At 39.8% G+C, this 22,913-nt stretch overlaps 1 protein-coding gene across 2 annotated transcripts in view; it reads right to left on the reverse strand.

Moving 5' to 3' along the window:
- Positions 1 to 22,913, reverse strand: part of gtf2ird1 (GTF2I repeat domain containing 1) — a 39,987-nt gene that overhangs the window by 10,643 nt on the left and 6,431 nt on the right. For both annotated transcript variants that reach the window (XM_039778619.1, XM_039778618.1), the window contains exons 2-15: positions 21,811 to 21,940; positions 19,328 to 19,469; positions 17,890 to 18,066; positions 17,417 to 17,600; positions 15,490 to 15,812; positions 13,628 to 13,723; positions 12,265 to 12,348; positions 11,357 to 11,540; positions 7,329 to 7,354; positions 6,023 to 6,149; positions 5,420 to 5,463; positions 5,056 to 5,136; positions 3,473 to 3,634; positions 283 to 336 (exon numbers count right to left, since the gene is read on the reverse strand). In XM_039778619.1, coding sequence (XP_039634553.1) covers positions 283 to 336; positions 3,473 to 3,634; positions 5,056 to 5,136; positions 5,420 to 5,463; positions 6,023 to 6,149; positions 7,329 to 7,354; positions 11,357 to 11,540; positions 12,265 to 12,348; positions 13,628 to 13,723; positions 15,490 to 15,812; positions 17,417 to 17,600; positions 17,890 to 18,066; positions 19,328 to 19,469; positions 21,811 to 21,936 — 1,810 coding nt within the window. In that variant the 5' untranslated portion in view covers positions 21,937 to 21,940. The remainder of the gene's footprint in view (positions 1 to 282; positions 337 to 3,472; positions 3,635 to 5,055; positions 5,137 to 5,419; positions 5,464 to 6,022; positions 6,150 to 7,328; positions 7,355 to 11,356; positions 11,541 to 12,264; positions 12,349 to 13,627; positions 13,724 to 15,489; positions 15,813 to 17,416; positions 17,601 to 17,889; positions 18,067 to 19,327; positions 19,470 to 21,810; positions 21,941 to 22,913) is intronic.

The following is a 22,913-nucleotide window of genomic DNA, read 5'->3' on the forward strand; positions in this document are numbered from 1 at the left end:
TTAAAAACGGACTGTGTGGTGTATTAATCACCGGAGACCATAACAAATGGACATTGGAAAGAAGAATGGTAAAGGTGCAAAAATGGGGCTAAAAAAACAAAATATTTTTTGAGGTGACTGTGACTAAAAGCCACAAATTAACTTTGCTGCACCTAAAGTTTTGGACATATTTTGAAAAGTCTGTAGCTGTTTTATTTAATTCCAGTCTGCCTCTCCAACAAGATAATATTTTGCCCATGGTGCACTGGATTCAGCAAAACTGAATACTGAATAAGTGAGTACCTTCAGAGGATCTTCTGATGCTCTGGGAGGCCGCGCTGGGTGACACAGCTTCAGCTGCAAGATGAAAGAAAAACATGAGGAGGGCAAGAAAGAAGAAATCAAATATGTGATGTATTATCCAGGTAAAAAGGTAAAAGACAAAACTTAAGGTTTTAATATCTTAATGGTTCACTGTTAACTGAGCTCAAGAAAGAAAAAAACATTTTCATTGACTTTACTGCACAAGATTCAGTGCAAATCAACAGTGTGGCAAGTGGGGTTTGGTCATACTTTGACTAAAGCATTCCCACGCGTTTTTTGTTGCAGTAAGCCGCCTACACATGATCCGCGGCAAAACCGCGAGGTAGGGCACAGAAAAAGGTCAACGACAAGGTCAAAATTGAAATAATGTAAACTTTAAGCACAATGCTCAGCGGCAATTCTGAGCGGTGCACGGCGCCAGGGGCAGCGCTGCGCCTAGTTGTGCGGCACCGCTCTCCACAGGAATACAATGGAACAGCCAGAGCAGAGCGGTTTTACTGCGGATCACGTGTAGGCGGCTTAATTATTACATTGGTGAAAACTATTTATTAAAAGTTTATGTCTATTTGTATATAGTTAGTTATTTTACTGTTAACAAAATATGATGTTGTCATATGTCATGTTTACCCAATTATTTGTAATTCTATAATGTATGTTATTTAAACGGTTTATTGTTGCACACATCCTAACATTTTATCCATCATATTAAGTAGAATTTAAAATAATTTGGGAATCCGACAGCAAAGCCTACTACTTACTACTTACTTTTAATTTTATCAAACAAAGAGAAATGTATGTCCTAAATCAATATGAATGAGAGTACATTTCCTTGTTTATGAATGAAGCCTACACGAGTTGATGCACTTGTGTGTGTTTGACCAATCAGCGACGGTCATCCCTGCAAACCCCACCCCGAAAGTCCTTGTACTTTCAGATGCTACGTTTACACGTGGCCGGCTATTTTCATAAACGGACATTTCAACCTCTCCGTTTTCAAAAATAACATCGTGCACAGCTGTCAGTTTTCAGAAAAGTGTTCGTTTACATGTACCCGTGTATATATGCCGTCAAGAGCACGCCAAACCTGTAGGTGGCAGTGTAACGAGAAGCTCATGCCCACGTTAGCCAATCAGAATCCCGAAAATAGCAACAACAGCAACGAATCATTTCCTCTCTCTTCTCTTCCTCACTTCCTCGGCTGCCTAAACCTCCGTTTGTCTCAGTTTACATGCAAACGTGCAAACAAAGTTTTTCTAAATCTCCACTCTGGCCAAAGTTTTTTTTTAGAAAGAATCGTTTTCAGAGGTGAATTCTCCGTTTGCGTGAAAACGAAGGGCACAAACTCAGGGAAATGTCTCCTGTTTTTCAAAATAACCATGTCCGTGTAAAGGTACTTTTTGGGGTGTAAAATGTCCCTGGAAAATGTCCCTGGAACTTAATCTAGACCCTGGTCCCTGGGGTCAAAATGCAACGAGTTCCTCAAAAGCTTGCATGTAAATTCCTGGGTAAAGTTCCTGCGGCGGAAAAGGGGCTTTAGATAGTTGGTCAGTCCACAGCGACAAACACTGCAGAAGCATGACGGAAGGAGTTCTTCTGTGTGAAACCTCTAGTACTGTATGCAGATCTAGGAAAAAATCCCACATCTATTTTACTTGACTACATGATGCAAAACAGCAACAAATGAATACTTAAATAAAAGGCGCATGTAACAGCAAATCATTCTAAATGTGACATTTGCTGCACTTACCTTCGTGTTCTCTCCTTTAGTGGTCATTTGTGAAAGAAAAGAAAACTTAAACAAAGCACAATCAAATCAACAAAAGAAAACAAAACGCCTCCTGAAAGCACTGAATGCCTAAGGCTCAAGATCACATTGAGTAGACTCTTCATTCTCTGTAGCATTGTTATAGCACTGCAATCAAACTACCTCATTTATATGTTAATTTAGGTTTATACAAAAAAACAAACACATAAAAGTCACTTTTGACATTTTCATTTTCATTGATAGTGCAGGGATTTTTGTGCTGAACTCATTTTCTATTTAGGAGTTTAATACACATACTTGTGAAATATCCCAACAACCCAATGACTTTTACGCTGCCATCCTTTCACCGTTATTGAATGCATGTTTTGCACAGTACACCTTAAAGGGGCAGTTCACCAAACATCAGAGCAAAGATTTCTGCAGCCACCCCAATATAATGAAGGTGAATAGAATTTTGGTTGTGGTGTTTACAGCATTGACAGTAATCTCAGTGACAGACGCTGTATCTCAAAACTTAAGACAAATAAAAACCAAAAGTATCTGCTTGGCTAGATACCAGTAGAGATAGCGAAGACAATATGTTTGTAATTTGGGTGAACCAATCCTTTACGGTGAAAAATGAATAAATAAATCACTGCAAACCATGTTTAATAACGCTTGATAAATGAGGCCGGTGCGGTTGAGAAAGAGCGAGTAGTCTACTCAAATGTCTTGTTCACCTTACTCTAGTGACTTGTTTTAAAAACGAACAGTTCCATGTTAGATAGAGGTAGGATAGGGAGAATAGAAAGGATCTTTAAGGAGCAGTTTTGTCTCTCTAATAGAAATACATTAACTATCTCTAATTATACTGGGCAGTAGGACTACAGGATAATGTAACTCAAAATCTGGAAATATGCACAATGTGTCTTAACTTAAAGGGCAAAAATGACCAAAAGGTAAAAGTTTCAGTTTACAAAACTGACACAATGACAAAGGTGACTCAGAGACTCAAAGTTTAAGTCAGAGTGAGTCAAACAGCTGCAGCTGATACATGGTGCCTTTCACAGATGAGAGCTAGTATTTGTAAGACTGGGAGAAGAGACAAGCTACAGTAGGCCAAGTCGGGGAGTAGGGATTCTTAAGGTTGGGGTTGTAACAACTAGTGGCTGGAGAGGTTTGGTCGTGGGGAAGTGGGAGAGTGGAAGAAAAAGGTATCTGAGAAAAGTGTTTTCATACGTGTGGCAGCTTCTTTTTTTTTAGCTCTCTAAAAAACACAGCCAAGAGTGTGGGGTGGCAGTGGTGGGTGCTGGGTGGCACCACGGTGGCTGTAAGGGCTGTGGGTGGAGCTGTCATTCCAGGGGCTGCGGTGAGAAGGAGGTAGATGAAGGTAGATGAGGTGGGGGCTGACGGGGCTGAGGTTACCTGTGTGGTTTTCCATTTGGTGATGGGGAGCAGAGGGAGCAGAGGAAGCAGAGGAAGCAGAGGGAGCAGAGGGAGCAGAGGGCGAGGCTGTGGCTGGACACGCTGCAGCAGCGACCGGCTCGGCCACAGACTCGCTGGGCTCCTCCCCACTTGTACCAGCATCTGGGGAAAACAAACTTTTTCACTATAAACAGGAAATATCTGGTTGCTGATATTTCAAGTGACATTTTGATATTTCCTGTATTGCTGGTTTTAGCTTGTAATTACGACACAAACCCAGAACCAGCCCCATGTTGGACTGTTTCGTCGACTGTGTGAAAGATACAACATAAAAGAAGTCCAACGTATCCCATTGTAAAATTTCAGGAAGGATGTTGGGGAAGTTTACCTGACATACATTTGCCAAAACAATCAGTTAGTCCTCATCCTTGAAGTTTTAAATCTTGTAAAAGCAATGACATAATGTTCTGTAACCATAAATCTGGCACCAAGCTCCAACAGCATGGGAACTTAACGACTGTAACCTGGAGCTTCCCATAACCTGAACTTTGTAAGAACCGGTAAGGCTTTTGGTTCTGCTTGTGTATCCACTATGTTTTAAGATATACGCCATCGACTTAAAAAAACAGAGAGCTCAACTGATCGTCAGCCTCTCCTCAAACACCGATGATCGCTTGGACATCATCGTTGGGCCAACAAGTGGGATCGATCGTTCTTTTAAAACGTTTTGGTTCTGGTTGCAGCAGACGCAGTAGTAAAATGGGTAGCATGCTCATATTATGCTTTTTGGCTTTTGCCCTTTTCTGTTTTGTATTATATATATTTTGTGTGCACGTAATAGGTTTACAAAGTGAAATGGCCAAAGTCCACCCCGAAGGGTGTTACCATCTCCAACAGAAAACACTGTTCACAAACTGCTCCAAACAGCTCTATTGTAGTCCAACCTTTACTTCCGTGACAAACGTGCGTCATTTTGCGTCACTTTGCGTCACTTTGCGTCACTTTGCGTCACTTTGTAACACACGTTAGAATGCTCGTCTAGCTGCTAGTGTGGCACGCCCTCAAACCAAGCTAGTTAGAGCAGAGGCCTGAAGAGTTCAGACTGTTGTAACGCCAAGTCCAGGAGAATTAAAACGTTGCGTATGAAAGACTAATTTGTTAACATTTAAATACTGAGACTACCTGGACCTTGAATTTTTGTACCACCTCCTGAGCAGTGCCGAAATGTAGGTTCAGGAACTCGCCTCTAAAAGGGAGACATTAGGTTCCTGCAGTGTAAAAGAACTATTTGTGTGGCCTGTCCAAGTATGCTTTTGAGTGTTGTCTTCTGTCCTGCTTTCTTATACGCCAAGCTGCCACCGATGGGGTATCCACTGCAACTGCGGCTCTCAGCAGAAGTCTAATACACCATATTAAAGTCTTGCAGAGGACATTATAGGTTTACATTTTGGACTAGTGGCACTGTATCACACACCTGTGATATGTCTGTGATAATCTATGTAAACTACATCTCTGGATGCTGTGTTTATAATTTAAGTGAACAATTTTCAAAACTAATAGCTGCAAAGCATGTGCACACCTACCTGGCACTGTTACTTGAATGATTTCCCCATCTGGAGGCTCTGTTTTAATCCTTTTCAAAGGAATGCAATCTCCTGAAGGACCTGCGGGGATTGAACAGTTTATTCTGCATGAGTTCCTATCAGTGTTTGGCACTGTGTTTTATGGCTGTGTTAAACAGATTTAAGGAGGTAATAGAATGTGTTTGAACTGACTGGACTGTAAAACATGATGGGAAATTTTCTTGAGAGACTTCCAAGGACCGTTAACATTGCTTTAAAACTTTTAATTTGACACTTGGGGCTTGAATCTTTTGTTACTTAAGACGGCCAAAAAAATCGTATGAAAGCGTTTTAATAATGCAGAAATGCTATTATTTGCACATACCTGCTTCACAGTCAGCCAAGGGACTCACGCATGCACTTGCTGATCTGTGAGATTAAATAAAACACACTCAGGTGACTACCAAATTACAAAACTGATTCATTAAAAATACATAAGCAATTTTGTGGTGGGACACAGAATTTCTCATGGGCCCAACACTGGCTACTTACTGTATAAAGACACTTACGATTAATAAGAGTTGTGAAATTGTGCAGATTTGGCTTCAATTTTCATCTGAAAAACCAAGTAAACTAAGCACCAAAGGCTATATGATGACTACTCAGATTAGATTAGATTTTATATATATATATATATATATATATATATATATATATATATATATATATATATATATATATATATATATATACATATATATATATATATGAATTAAGGTCTGTCGCTTTTTTATAGCTAGTGTCATGGTAGAATTGTCAATGATTAATTCTGTAAAACAGTATTTAAACTGTTTAATTCAGTCCACACTATGAATAATGTCGGTATTAAATGCAATATAATTTGGCCCATGCCACTATCTCATATTTCCACATTATAAACAAAAGTCTGCAAGGTAATGCTAAATGTGTGTGTGGGCTGTGCTCTGACCTGCTGCTGTGAGGATTGCTGACCAGCTCGGCTGTGGTGGGCGGGATGCTCAGATTGTCAAGGAAGCCGTCTTCAGGCATGGAGCCCAGGTCATGCTTGCCCTCCTCTCTTGCAATCTTGCCAGCAGCTTCAACAAACAAGACAGAGAAGATAAACAAACACTGCGTCCCATTAGCGAAGAACATCTGTGGGGTGTAAATATATAAATAAAGACATGACAGAGCCATTTTCTGCTAGCCAGTTACTGTAATTAATTGTAAAGATTCTGACCAATTTTGTTCAGCTAAATACCTGGTTCAAGTTCCACCCAAAGCACACATCCTACCAAAAATAATTACATTTTACCCAAAGTTCCCTTTGCAAAGATGTAGATCATTTTTCATTTGAATAAGAATGCAGGCTACACTTGGGCAATGAGCCAAATTAGCTCTGATTCAAAAGAATGCACTTCTTTCAGCTACATAATTAACTGGAAACTGAGGGATATATCCTGCAATATAGACACAAGTGTATGCTACTTACATGATTAATTTAGCCGGTAAAAATAATATATATATATATATATATATATATATATATATATATATAGTATCTCACAAAAGTGAGTACACCCCTCACATTTGAGTAAATATTTCATTATATCTTTTAATGGGAAAACACTGAAGAAATGACACTTTGCTACAATGTAAAGTATTAAGTTTACAGCTTGTATAACAGTGTAAATGTGCAGTCCCCTCAAAATAACTCAACACACAGCCATTAATGTTTAAACCGTTGGCAACAAAAGTCAGTACACCCCTATGTTAAATTCCCATAGAGGCAGGCAGATTTTTATTTTTAAAGGCCAGTTATTTCATGGATCCAGGATACTATGCATCCTGATAAAGTTCCCTTGGCCTTTGGAATTAAAATAGCCCCACATCATCACATACCCTTCACCATACCTAGAGATTGGGGTAGATTTCATTATATATATATATATATATATATATATATATATTATATATATATATATATATATATATATATATATATATATATATATATATATAACATTTAGTCTAGAAAAGGTTAGTAAGCTATAATGACATCTCTCCTCCCAGCTTGCTGCCACGATTGTACCAAACAGAAACCTTGCATGTCTAGAAAGACTGGCAAATTTTCAATTATAATTAGAGACAGTGACATGAGAAGTCATTAAGAGAAAGATCAGCAGTGGTTCATTAATAAATCCATAACCAAATCACAGCTCATATGCGTGAGAAAATGGCATTGAAACAAAAACAGTATTAAATCACACTCTTACCAGTGAAAATCCTTTCATCAAACATTCTGGAATATAAAAAAGAAAAAATGGGCCGTTAGTCACAGAGATCAAAGAGTGTTGTCAGCTGCTCTCGGGGCAAAACTCATGATGCAAACACTGTGCAGCACATGTGAAGGAACACATCATTAACTGCTTTTTAAACACATTAACTGCTCATTAAACAATCAAGTAAATGAGTCATTCCTTTGTTATCACTGACTCCCTCGGACTGAAAATAACGCTGTGGATGTGAACTATGCTTCTGGAGTGCTTCCCCTTCCTCCTGCCACATGATACTGCTCTGTCTGCCACCAAGACAACCATCTCCTGCTGTGATCATAATTCATCTTTAGACACAACTATTTCTTTAAGTTGTGTTTAATTCACATCTATTTGTAAAACTGTTTGAGATTAAGATTAAACTTCGGAAACTGAAGCAAGCTGGTGAAGAAGAGTACTATTTATGGGTACTACTTTCCTCTATAATTAATAAACTACCTGATTTATTAAAGCCAGATGACCTAATTTCATATTGGGGTCACTGCTGAACAAGACCAATTGTCTACAGCCATTACGCAAAGCTTTGTCACTAGTGGGGTAGTCTATACATCCTTTGCGTTCCACTTCCGGGATTGCTCTGGTGCTGCAGGAAATTCCGCCGGATGCATGTATTTTCCGTTTCCTTCCGCTTTCTTTGTGTTGGAATTTTAAATCTGGTGGATTTATGAGGACTATTGTTGACTGCTCCTCAGATCTCTGCAGGGTAAATTGAGACAGCTAGCTAGACTATCTGTCCAATCTGAGTTCTCTCTCGCACAACTATTTTGCAGCGGCTCTGTACGGAGTTTAGCACCGCCCATGACGATTCTGATTGGTTAAAAGAAATGCCATTAAACCAGCGCATGTTTTCCTCCCATCGCCAAATGCTGTGTGGAGTAGCCAGACCCTCCCTCAGTGCGCTGTGGAGGAGGTTCTGGCAAAGTGAGACTACTAGTGGGGTAAATAGGTTTGGTCTCAGGGTGGCATTAAACTGGGCCTACAATAACGTGTGGGCGGCCTAACGCCTTTATACATACCTTGTTAGTGCGTAGAATACTAAGCAATTAAATTGCCTAATAATTGTTGGTAGGGGTGCACAATTCAGAAAATGTCACAATTCGATTCAATATCGATTTTAGATTCAAAAACGATTCTCGATTAAAAAGCGAGTCACAGTATGTAAATGTAATTACTTTTCCCATGTGATTGCAGTAGCCTTTTTTTTAATTAAAGAATATGAATAGATTTTTGGAATTCTATGATTTGATTTTGAATCGGTAGAGCTTGAATCACGATTCGTATGTGAATCGATTTTTTTGCACACCCCTAATTGTTGGCATGATTTTATAAAATTTTGTGGCAAAGTGAATCCTTATGATATACTGTATCTGTGGATGGCCTTAGTGACTACCATACATACATGCCAGTAAGCAGTGGGGATTTATATTGGCTGATAATATGTTGGATTCATGTTAAGACATGTTAAGAAAAAAAAATTATTTGGAGGCCCCCCCTGAGGACCACCTAAGGGTCCCGGACCCCCTGTTGAAGATCCCTGCACTAGAGAAAAGGCAGTGCTGTTACCAAAATCGAAAGGGTTTATGTTCTGCGCGATGGCCATGTTAGGACATGTCAGACATAGGTAGTTAGCTCTACATTGCACTAAACTAATGCTTACAGTTACCATGTTACATGTTATTGATTACAGCTGTCTCTGGCATCAGCACGTAGCTACATGTAGCATAAGAATAGAGCACAAAATGTGGAGTAATGTGCAGCTTAATATTGTACCAGACAAATTTACTGTTTACTCTTGGAGCTAAAAACAACAATGTTCAACTGTTTTAGGAAATTACTGAGCCTGTTTTAAGTGGAAACTACAAATATCTTTTTGACTTGCTTTTGAAGATTTACATCTTCAGTAGGAATGAATGGGCTTGGGGCTGAGTGACACAGTCACGATAGGTGAGTAGGAAAATACAGAGAGACGGAGTAACAAATAGCTCATTTTAGCCTTTTCATGGGAGTTGTTGACAAAAAGAAAAATATACAATACCGGCGCTCTTATTCTTTAGCATTGTTACCTTGTTAACTTTAGCATGTTAGTGTTCTACAGTATGCTAGCATTTACCTGAAAGTATGGCTGAGGCTAATAGGATGTCTTGTGATGACATAAAGTGTTAGAAAAGTGGCAATTCTGAAGTTGCTGTCACAAATTCATACTGTGCCAAATGTAATCCATCCATTTGCTGTCAAGATATTTCACTCAGGACAAAGAGTGTTCATGCATTGGGCCAAAAGACAAACTCGCCAACCACATCACTTTCCCTCGAGCCACACCTCTAGTATGTTTTTTTTTTTTTTAACTCAATTAGATTTTCATTATTAACAAAAGCCAGCGAGTGTTGATCTATTGGCCTATCATTTTGAAATTGAACTGTTCATAACGTGGATTTAAAATTAGGTTGTTATTACATGTGATATTATCTGGGCATAATTAATACGAGGCTGCAGCTTTAAATGACAATAAAGTTTTGGTTCCAGTTAGAGCAGACGACCATTTTGATTAACGATCATTTAGTTTAAAAATAGACATTGTCTGTCAACAAAGAGCCTGCCAAAAAAAAAAAAAAAGCATCAGGGCCTGCATCTGGAACATTTTTCACTGACAATGGGAATGTGATGTAATTCTGAATCAATCACATTTTCAATCTTTCCTAATTCTATTAACACTAATGAGCTGCCTGCAGGATTGGTAAAAAGATAGAAAGAAAGTGTTATCTCAAACAAGGCATGGTGGCTCATTTAAATTAGCTTAAACAAATGGATGGAAGAGCAACCGTAAGCGCAATATGCTGGAAAGGGAAAGTCATCTGGGACATGAACGGAAATGGTTTACCAGTCAGCGGGACGTAGTGTGCTGAAGAAACAGACATTTCACAGACAGATGGTATAGGCTGGCTTCCTTGGTGGCTGCTTATTAAAAATCTCTTCAAAATAAAAGTTTCAGAGGCAGTTCCATACTGTGCTTTTTTGGACGATAATTAAGTGCCAAGTGGGTAAACTATGATTGGCACTCAGTGACTAAATAAGACTTAATTAGACACGGAAGCAAGCGTTGCCTTGAAAATCAGCCTAAAACTTTGAATTTCTATTTATGTCTGCCCAAAAAGGTACAGCATGCTACTAAACATTCAGAAAATAGTACATCTGATCGTAAAGGGACAGTTCACCCCCAAATCAAAAATACATATTTTACTTCCTACCTGTAGTGACATTTATCAATCAAAGCTCAAAGCAAAAAAATATATTTGAAAAATTCAAGAGCAACGTCTCTTACCAGAAATCATTTCTTTCTCTGAACTACACCCGGCAACCGTATCACCGTACAGAAGGAAGTACTCATGAGAAGCTTGTGCTCAGATGTAAACATTAGTGGTGTCCCCTTCAGCTGAGCTGTAGCCTCAGGTGAGCTAGCAGTCTCCGTCAGCTACAGTTACCAGCTCAGCCAAAGAGCAGGAGCCTCTTGTGGCCGGGTTAGATCGGTGGGTAGAGCAGGCGCACATATACTGAGAGGTTTATGCCTCGACGCAGAGGTCCAGCGTTCGAGTCCGACCTGTGACAATTTCCTGCATGTTTTCCACCCCTTTCTCACCTAGCTGTCCTGTCAAATTAAAGGCGGAAAAGCCCAAAAAATTATCTTTAAAAAAAAAAACAGAGCAGGAGCCTCTCGTCAATGAGTACTCTCCCTTCTGTACGGTGATACGGTTGCCGGATGTAGTTCTGTAGTTAGGAAACTAGAGGGAAACTGCTCACAACTAGGTCTATGGATTATCTTGATAGACTTTGTACTTAATGATATCACAGATGTTTGGCTTTAAGAGAGAGTAGCTCAAGTTAAAAAATAATAATAATGATGTCCTAGGTTATGGGAATGACCTATTGGAATTCTTAATTTAGGTGGTGTATCCCTTTGAGACATTGGTTACCGTTTGACAATGAAGCGGATTCCATGGCGCTCGTCCAGGATGCGTTTGAGCTTGGGAACTCCATAGGTGCAGGGTCTCTTGAAGGGGATCTGGTCAGGAATGCCAATGATCTCCACGGCCCCTGGGTCACAGGCTATTTTGCGGTAGGGGACAGGCACCATGTGATCTAGACCCAGGGCCTCAGCTGGAGGTAGAACACAATAAGCAACCAGGATTTCTAGAAAAGCAATGTGATGCTACTAGGAAATATCATTTAGATATTTTAAGATACACTTTAACTATAAGTAATAGTGGTTTATTCATTTTGATTCATTTGCTAATCTACAAACATTAAGAAAAATCAGCCTCCAGTAGAACACACACACCCCATGTGAAGGTTTACAGAAGTGGAGATAATTCCAGCTAAATGACAAATTAAACTTTAAAGGGAATGATAATCGCTGCTGTTGGCTTGGAAAATTCTGGAAACAGATCCCATGAGCTGTAATGTTCCCTTAATTTGTAGAGACTGCTTGTAGACGCAAAGTAACCACTGGAAAAACAAGTACACTGCAGTCGGATTGCTTGCAAGCATCTTTTGAATACTTTCAAATAAGTGACAAAACAATGCAAATATCAAGAAGTGAACTTGTAATCAGCTGTATTTTTACTCTGGCTCAAGTTTCACACATTTTTGTAGGTATTAATGGTGTACTCTGGTTACAAATACATGTCTAGTGTATCATTGAGGAAAAGACGATCAAACCAAAACACTGACCCCAATCCATCAACATCCATAGACACACACGGAATCATCGCTGTGCATGAACAATTGCTTGAGGAGGCAGGGATACCTTTGAAAATGGCTGCCTATATGTGATACTGAGGCCCATACTAAATCAAAATGCAAAGAGAGAGCCTTTCCTTACCGTATCTGCTGTTGAACAAGATCTGAACACACTCTCTCAACGTGTTGATGTCTTCAGTTTCCCGAATGAAAGAATCCCATTTTTCTACAAGAGAAGAAGTAAAAGAAACAACTCCTGTCAATGCTCTACGTAAAACTAAACAGAAACCAGCTTCTTTTATTAAAGTTTATCGGAGCTTTAACATTCAAGTGAGCTGTTTTCATGTGTCAAAGACCTAAAATTAATCTTCTCCATCTACTCAATGTCAACTTGGGAAATAAGTGCAATCTTCTTATAGGATTAATCTTGACGTCTTAGTAGTTTAGCTCTTAATGGTTCAGGTTTAGTATAATTTAGCGTTTGTTCAGTAAACAATGCTTGGCTACTGTATGAGCCTGCAAATCCAAGCAGGGCACAGGAGAACATAGGGAAAGAGGGAAAACTAATTGCACAAAAACCTCATATTCATTATTTAGAATATTCTCTTCTGACAACATATTATAGCCCGACTGATGTGGAATTCTTGAGGCTGATTCTGCTATCGATATTTGAGAGTAAATAAATAAGAAATCCTATATTCTTTTTTGATGAAGATTCCTTAAATTTGGTTATTAAGAATTTTGATCAAGACACTGTGAGCTGAATTTTACAGTTGCAGAATAAACTTGGTGGAGGACCAACTATTTTGGTGTCGCAGATTATAAACTACCTCAAACATATCTTTCTGTGCAGCAATTTCTTAATACTTAACAGCCAACATAAACACTGATACCAATATGTCTGTGATAAGTTAATACCAAAAATTAGAATAATGCTCTACATGTATATATAGTTAAAGACCTAACACCACATAGCACTGAAAATATGTCAAATTTTAGACTATCTGGATCTCAAATCTCATGGCACACTTTTGAAAGGAATAGCTCCACATTTTGGCTTTCTTACTGAGAGATAGATGAGAAGATTGATACCCCTCTCATGTCTGTACATATACAGTTGTCCAAAGGGCACAAAATCCTCCTACCAGCCAAAGTCCACAAATGTTACACTTTAGTTTTTGTACAGAATAAAATTACAAGATATAACGTGTTAATGGTTGCAAGCATGTGAAGCACTGACATTTAACTTTGAAGCTTATTAAGAGGAAAGCTAAGGGAAATATTGGGAACTATAGGGATTGTGCAGTTAAAATCTTTGATATCTTTAAATTTGATTGAAATGCTGCTCTTTAGTGATGACTTTCAAAGCAAGGACAAAATAATCTGTCACTCAATTTGATGGGGGGGAACTTGATCAGTCTGTCTAACTTGTCTCTAAATAATACATTCGAAATGAGGCCATTACTGCCTACAGTTTATCTTCTAGGTAATATGTTCATCCTTACCTGATTTTTCATGCACTATGGAGAAGAGTAGCCTCTTGGAGATGTGGATGCCAGGAGGGCTCTGACCCTGCTCACCAGGTAGTCTTGTTATCTCATCTGAAAGTGCAAGACAAATTAGATCTATTCAGTTCAATTCACTTTCATTTCAGTCAGAGATGTTCAATTAGTACCCAGATAGATACTAGGCTAGATAATCTAAACAACTGCCAAAATGCAAAGGCACAAGGATAAAGAATGAGATAATTCTGTGTGGGCTCTTGTTTGCAGTGTTTTCTACATTTTCAAATATAGATGAGGACGTCCACCTGACTACTGCTGGCTGTGAGTTAAGTGAGTCATTTAAAAATATGAGTATAACAGTAAAATGTGCTATAAAAGTAAAGTGCTGCTTTGAATGAAATAATGAGCGGTATAATAATCAGACTTAAAAGCACACTGCAAATGTACCGCTTTTCTAGGCACACTGGGGGCATAACATGAAGCACTTAGTCTAAGTAAAATTTTTCATATAAAGATTTTACTTTTCATTATCAATATGATCATAGTTGTGAATGTTATGTCAATCTTGAATGTTGCCTGTATTCATAAAAGGAATCTTTTCAAATGCACCCACTATTATCTGAGAAAGAGCGAGTGTTCCGCTTGCAGTCGAGCTCTGGCTGCTTTACAAAACCACCTTCCTCCAACTCAGTTACAATAAATCCGACTTGATGCTCATCGGCCCGAAATCCCTCACAAAGAACACCCATAACTTCGGTCTCACTGTCAACGAGTCCACCCTGTCTCCATCCCCACACATCTGTAACCTGGGAGTCATCTTCGACAGCAACCTAATAATCTTTAAAAAAAACACAAAAAAAATACACTTCTTTCACCTCAAAACCATTTCCTCTCCATCACATCACTCACCTTCTCTGCTGCCGAAACTTTGATTCACGCCTTCATCACTTCCAGAATTGACTACTGCAAGAGCATCCTCTATGGTTCACCTGCAAAAGCCTTAAATAAACTCCAGGACATCCAAAACTCTGCTGCCCGTCTCCTCACCCACACCCATTCCCGTGATCACATCGCTCCCGTCCTTCAGAACCTCCACTGACTCCCTGTTTCCCAACGCATCCAGTTTAAAGTCCTCCACCTCACCCACAAAGCCCTCCATAACCAGGCTCCTTCCTACCTCAGAGACCTGCAGACCCCCCCCAACCTGTAACCTCCGCTCCTCTGATGCAAACCTCCTCTCCCCACCACTCAGGACCACACACCGTACCTGGGGTGACAGAGCTTTCACCATTGCAGCCCCCTCCCTCTGGAACTCCCTACCCATACACATCCGTGACTGTACTGACCTGGACAAAACATTCAAAACACTAATCAGAACACACCTCTTCAGATTAGCTTTCCACAGACAATAAATAATCTTACATTTCTCACCTGATAGTTACTGGTTTTCTTGTTTTTGATTGCTTTTATTATGCTTTTTTTTATACTTTATTTTTTAAACTTTTTTCGAAACAAATAAAACAACATCAACCAACATTTATAATGCATGTGCATATCTCCATCCTTGCATACTTTTGTGTACACCTGTACAAACAAAATGTATATTCCGAGCACATACACACATACATGGACAAACATTATTATGCTTGTTTTATGTGTTGGTTTTATTGCTTATCTGTTTTGAATGTGCTATATGTGCTTGTATGTTTACTGTAAAGTGTCTCTGAGTACCATGTAAAGCGCCATATAAATAAAATATATTAGTATTATTATTCACTGTTAATGCTAGGATTGTGGAACACCCACCCCAAATCCTATTCCACTGTTAAACCCCCCCCCGCGTCCACACATTTACATCTTACCATTGTTTGCACAGTCCTTGACAGACGTGCTTATCTTGTCCGTCCCTGTTGGCGTCCAGTTGGCCAGTCTGTCCTTGCCCAGGTTGAGGAGGGACATGGGTTTGAAATCGAGCTTGCCATCCGGGTGAGGTTTGGAGGACATGGGCATGCCGTACAGGAAGTTTGACAGAACAGAGTTGCTGGAAGAGGCGGGACTTGATGACGTGACTACCTGGCCAGCAGTCTTCCCTGGGCCGTGGCTGCTCGGTGTCATGGCGGCAGTGGAAGAGTTGTGATTGACATCAGTGCTGGACTTGGCTTCTCGAGACAAATCTTCTGATGGCCTGCACACAGACACAAAATCAAGGAGAAAGTCATTAAGAGGGCTCCATACATCACAGCATGACATCGAGCTTTTTGTTTGCAAACTGCATCACTTGCCAAGTGCCTCTTGGCTTATATCAACATTTGCTGCAGCAACAACTCATTTTGAGGAGGACCAATTTATCTGTTCCAACATCCCCTGTGTAAGTGATTAAAAGATAAATGCAATGAGATGACGTGGTTTATTTGGTATTTTAACTCTTCACCTTTCCCTTCACTTCTACTGTTTTCTCCCTACCTCTAGTTATGTGCTTTTCCAAGAAAAAGTGGTGAACAGACCAAACACAAATTTGAGTCTCTGTCATTTACAGTGTTGCATGTATTTTCAGACTCCTCATATTCAACTTTCATTATAAAGTTGTAGACACAGGAAACTCTCAATCACTTGCAAAGGCATGTAAAAGTTGTTGTTAATGGAGCAAACACAGAGAAGAGTGTTTTTAAACAACTGTTATGCCCCGAAACAGAGTAGGCAAAACTGAAAGGAAGCCAATAACTGTTCAAATTAATGGTGCCTCTGTCATTCCCCCTCTGTGCACCGGTCGCGTGTTCTTGCACTATGTAGGTAGAAATGCGCAACACTTTACGGCACTAGGTCACTGATTTTGCTGAAACTGGTTCATATTTTATGGAGAAATGTTTTCTGCTCCGCCTCAACTCTCGGTAATTTATGGAGTTTCCTGATGGACACAAAGCTTTACTTGTTGTTAACGTAACCGCTAACCGCTAACTGTACAGCTGTCCATATTGGCGACGGTGAATTGCGCTCTGAAATTGTTGGGGCCTCAAATTGCAAAAAATACAAATGTTATGCAATGTTGCTTTTATGAGGTGTTCACTTCGTATCAGTTCAGAAATATTGTGCTCGGTCTTGAGGCACAATCTGATGACCAGCCTGACTTAATTTTATAGCGTGACTTATGACTTATATTTCAATCATACCAACACTCTTGCCATAAACTACATATAATCAGAGCATTCTGGCTGTCAGTAGACTCAAAGTCCACACCAACTATCCCAGCACGGCATTCCAACTGTCCTTGCTGTCACCTGTGTATTATGTTCTGTATATAAGCTTATGGTTTCTGACATAACCTGAAGACAAGTACCACTAGCCAGGCTTAGGCTTTGTTCATAAAGACATCACAGCTTGTTCACTTGAAAGTCCAGCCAGGTTCAACTTTGTCGCTGGATCACTCTGCGTTGGCACCCTCACGTCAACATGAATCTTACTCCAAAAGTGTTCTGGAGAGACTAACATGTAACCCCAGTGTATTTGCCACAGCTGAATTGAAACCGTCTATCCCTCACTAATACACGACAGCCTGTCTGCTACCAATAACTAGCTACAAAAATAAGCTAGGACAGCTAAGTGCTATCCATTATACACTGGTATCTATTTCTGCAAAGCATTAGAGGCTAAGCTGAAATGCCAAACTTCATTATTTTCCACATTCTAGAGTAATCAAATGTTAAAAAGCTGGTTTTCATAATCTCATACAAGCGTTCAGACAGTAGTGTATTCAAGAATATCAGACAACAGACGTTCACTTTGCAGACTCACCTTTTTACTATGAACTGGATGCGGTGGCTCTGCTCCAGAATCTTCATCAGTGTCTTGGTGTCATACTCAGAGGGCTTCTTCAGGGTGGCTCCCTCAGGCAAACCGTGGGCCACCACACAGCCGGGGTCCTTCTGGATCCACTCATAAGGCACAGGGACCAGGCTGCTCTTTCCCACAGCCTCACCTGTGTATTGCACAAAGCAGTGTGAGTACTGTGCAATATATCTAACAACTGGCAGAATAAAACCTAAAATTTAAAATCGTCTGCTCTGCTCTTGGATAACTAATAATAATAATTAGAATTGGCTAAGAGAAATATTTGCTTTGATCAGTTAGATTAATGATTATTTTTCCCATGTATAGGTAGTGTTTAGGATGATCCAAGTCATGAATAGGGTTCATGAATTAGGGTAAGAGTTTCATGGCATAAAAAGGAATGCTGAGAAAAACATGTTGCCTTGGTGACTCCTTACTGTAAAGTACAGTGAAGACTTCCTCCACCATCTTCCTCAGAACAAAGATGTTAGATTGAGCATCTGATGGCGCTCTCGGTTTCCCATGCTCACCATCCTTACTCAGTTTACTGAGATCGCCTTCCTGGTCTTTGGTATGGGCATTTGCTGTGGTCAAATTCTGCAGACACGGCCCCCCTAAAGCCAAATGACAAAAGTCATATCTCGCAAATTCTGGAAACATTAAAAATAACAAGTGAAAAAAAACATTTCAGATGCTCGTATGTCCAAGTGACCTGCAATATGAGTTTGGAGAAAGTCAATTTAGCTTTCCTTACTACTTTGTTTTCTTAACAGAGTCAGTATCTTGACTTTAAGAATACATTTATCAGCACCTTTATTCCTGTTAAAAACTAAGAAATGACCAAAGTGTATGGGCACTGAGAAAAAAAAGGTAACGCTTCAAATGTATTACTGCTACTAGGCTATGCAACTACCTGAAACCTAAAAAAATCTTTACTAAAACAAAGCAAACTGGAGCTACGGTTCCCTGTAACTGGCAGGAAAAACTAATTTCAGTTTGAATAACACGCCTGATAAAATTAAACTCTGTGATGGGAGGTCCCAAGCCCTCAAATTGGTGTTATTAGTAGGGGAACATTGTTGAGTCTGAGAATAATATTTGCTGTTCTACTTCAGCGCTCAAGGTCAACAGATGGAGCTTAATGTCCCAACGCTTATTTCTGAAATATGGCTCAGCTTACAAACTTCCATACTAGTTTGTTTATAGGAAATGAAGACTTACAATTTGGTTAAGAGGTATACTGAAATCATTTTTCTCAAGGCAGCTCCGTCACCATCGGTGTGTGAGTGTGTGTTAATGGGTGAATGAGAGGCAAATTGTAAAGAGCTTTGTACGTTGAAGGAAGAAAATTGCCATAGAAGTGCAGTCCATTTACCTTGATTTTAACCTCTATCAGTGACAAGTAGGAATTGCAACATTACCTTAAACCTAACCTAATCTCCTAAAGAAGCCTCTCACTGTTACTGTTAGTGTTCAGAAAAGAACAAGAGTTGTAAGGAGTGATGTCTGTTCATTTTGATGTCTGTTAGTTTGCAAACGTAGCACATCAAATGTTTTTGCCAAATGAGATGTGACAAGACAGTTTGTTGATATATCGTTCTATCTAACAGAGTGTGATAAAATGTGTGAAACTGCAACTACGAAGTAATCCGACATTGAGGAAAAACTGCAAGCTGCTGCAGTTACTGAAGCTTTTGGCTGAATCTGCATTTGTTCGATCACAAAACTGCAAAATCCTACAGGGACAAGCCTCACTCAACTGTCATTTTATGTAACTGCCTCACAGCTGTAGCTATAATGAGACTGATCAATGCTCTACCAAGAATGAATAGCGGAAAGCAAACATTCACAATTGCGCAGGAGAGCAGAACTTACGGCAATACTTGTAGAAGTCTGTTTGGATTTCCCTCCTGGAGTTGAGGAACACTCTGCCCTTCTCTGTGCCGACAGCAATCACGCTGTCCTCGTGTACGGTGACACACGCCACCTCAGCGTTGAGCTTAGACATCGCCATGCACTGCAAAACAATACTAAGTTATTAGCATGAACTCTATGGAAGACATGTGCAACTCAAAGAGTTTGTTGAGAAAACCGAGGAACCAGAAGAGCTGCGTGCTGATTCTCTTCTGATGAAACAAGATACTTCAAGTTACTATTTGTAACTTTTAAATGTTTCTGAAACTGTGCAACTTTTCATCTGATGATCATAAATGACCTGCAACAGCAAACGAGACTGAGGGCCCTATCTTGCACCTGGTGCAAAGCCCGACGCAAGTGTCTTTGCTAGTTTAAGACCGACGCAGTTGTCAGTTTCCCGTCCAGCGCCCACGTCGTTTAAATAGCAAATGCACCTGCGCCCATCTTTACGCCCATGGGCGTGCTGGTCTTACAGGGAGGTGTGTTCAGGTGAATTCTTGGCGTATTGCTATCTTGAGGCAGCGGGAAGTGATCGCGCCATTGACCAACAAAAACCTGGTCTAAAGTCAATAGCGCAGCATTTCATTGTTATTTTAACAGTGCATTAGTAAAATGCGTCTAGGCTCGTGCACAGCGCGAGCACACTATGCTTGTTACACACACACACAGGGAAGCGCAGCAGCACACAAACATGCAGAAGATTACAAATAAAAATATTACAGTGCAAATCCGCCATCATAATAGCAATGCGCCAAAGTACAAACGCGCCTGGCTTTTAAAGGGAATGGGAGAGGACACTCTGATTGGTTTATTGCATGTTATGCCCAAAACACACCTATTAATTAATTAAGACACTAAGTACAAGCCTTTTTTCCGCTGGTCAAAAAGTGGATTTGGACATGCCCTAAACGCACCAGCGCCATGCGCTTCATGCCGTGCACTTAGATCATTAAAATAGGGCCCTAACACTGAAAAGAATGCTATTTTTATATAATTTTTATTAATGCTTCTGCCCAGGTTAGATTTTTCCCACAAAGTGTTAGTGTATCCAGCCAGGTAAAAGGTAGCAGGAGATTTCTTTATATATATATAGGAAATTAAACGAAGAACAACTAAAAGCTAAAAGGAAAAGTGAAAGTGAAAAACACCGGGCGAAACCGAGTCAATCTCGGTTGGGCTTTCAACAGATGGAGACAATTACGGGCTTTTAACGTATTCAAAATCGACCCCGGATTGGCCCTCAGGTATGTATGTATATTTCATTCATAAAATAACTTTACAATGCGCAATGTGGTTGTACGCCAGTAGCCTACATTAAATGACGTCCTCCTTCCATTTAGCGCCTGGTTTTTATTTATTTTCAGTCCGCGTTTGTGTTGGCCAACTATTTTCATTTCCCATGTCCCCCTACACCTGTGTAAAGCGTCCGTGGGTTTCATGAAATGCGCTTTGTAAGTTGTTATTACGTTATTTGCTACAACAATCTCTTAATGCTTTGGCTCATGAAACAGTGACAAGGGTACCCGGTTTAGCTCACGATACATCCAGAGTAGGCTAAGTTACCGTATGCAACACTTGAAATGCAACGATTCATCTGTAACTTATTCTTTTATTGTGAATGAACGATTTTCTGTCTGAGCAAAATGTTAATCGCGACGATATGACCTCCCGGTAACGCTAACTCAGTAATCTACAGTGGGTAATAAAGCACTGTAACGAAAAGATCTTTACGACGGCAGGTGTGATTAAAACACTACCGCTTTTGTCCAAAGCGGCCGCTAGAATCAACACAAACTAAAAGTTACATATAGCCACTTTAATTCCACCCTCATATACTCTAGTGTTCAATGTATATTAGGGCTTGACGATTCATTGAAAATGTATCGACATTGAAATTCTGAAGCTGTTACTGACGTAGATTACGATCATTTATTTCTGTTGATAGGCCTACTTTCAGTGCAGGGTCCAAAATTGGGTACATTTTCAGTTTGGCGAGTAAATCTCAGAGGGCTGTCCGCCACATGGCGAGTAAATGTTTGTACCAAAATAGCTCTGTTTTTCAGTCTTCATTGTTGTGATGGTGCAGCTACTTTCTTCTGTTCTTTGTATAGTCTATTTACATTTTTATCATGCAAAAGACGTTTTTTAAAACTTTATATAAATAGATTAAAAAACGCAGCGTCCGTCGTCGAATCACAAACAAATTAATTATCGTTCATGTATCGTTATCGAGGTAAAAATCATCGTGATTTTGATTTTAGGTCATATCGTGCAGCCCTAATGTATAGTCACATTAACAAGAACATTTCACCATGAAACTGGTTCATAAATGCAATGTAGCTGTTTAGGAACATGTTTGAGGGTGGATTTTCAAACATTTGCCAAGAGCAGTCAAAAATCTTGACACCACAGAATATGACGAGGCTTGATCTGGGACATACCACTGAGTCGAGGGCGGACACCAGGCTGGTGAGGATCTCCTGTCTGGCGGACACCAGCGGGGCCTGTGAGTCCCCCCGGGAGTTCGTCCTGATGCCATCGCATGCCAGCTTCCTCATCTGAGCCATGCCTCTGCAGGGACCAGACGAACACAGTTTATGCAGGAAGCCACAGTGCGAAGTAGACAAAATCCGTACATGAGCATGCATTCATGTACACATTGCAGCAGTGACTGACATTCAAAGCAGTTTCTGCTGACATCATTTGGTTTGACTTTAAGCAAATACAAGTGTGCGGCCAGGGTATCGTTGTGATACTGGAGGCTGGGAGATGAATGAAGTAAGACAGCGTACAAGCTTTTTCTTACCTCAAAGATGCATATTTCATATACTAACGGCTCTGTGAGGCTTGTTAACATGGTGATGTTTAGCAGGTAATATTCCAAATGCTAACATTTACTACTTAGCACTAAACTCAAAGCACAGCTGTGGTTGATGGGAATCATCATTAGTTTTGCCGGTATTTGGTCGTAAACCAAAGTGTTAGACAAATGCGACCTAATTGTGGCGCCAGAACAAAAAAAAAAAAGGGTTCATCAAAGTTGGTTACAAATCATTCTGGGGAGGGGGCTGATGCATATTCATGGTAGAGCTGGGCGATACGGAAAAAATCTAATATCGCGATATTGTTGACCAAATACCTCAATATCGATATTGCAGTGATATTGTAGAGTTGCCAATTGGTGCTTACAAAAAAATATTTACACAATGAGATTTTTTAAAAATAATCATCATTAATGTGCAAATAATAGAAAAGTCTGGTAAATTCAAAAGATTACATCACTTTACTGTAATCCAGCCATTAAAACCAGCGACAGATAACACTTGTGTCATATCACAATATTACGATATCCAAAATCTAAGACGATATCCAGTCTTATATTACGATATCGATATAATATCGATATATTGCCCAGCCCTAATTCAAGGCAATATAAAACTCTGTGCGGCTCCAGAAAAAGAAACTGTTGTTGAGATATTCAAGTCTGGACTGAAGGGGTCGAACGACGAACATCCCTAGATGTCCGCTGCTAGCGTGGCTAAAA

Source organism: Perca fluviatilis, chromosome 16 (genome assembly GCF_010015445.1).
Source record: "Perca fluviatilis chromosome 16, GENO_Pfluv_1.0, whole genome shotgun sequence".
In the NCBI taxonomy this organism is placed as follows: domain Eukaryota; kingdom Metazoa; phylum Chordata; class Actinopteri; order Perciformes; family Percidae; genus Perca; species Perca fluviatilis.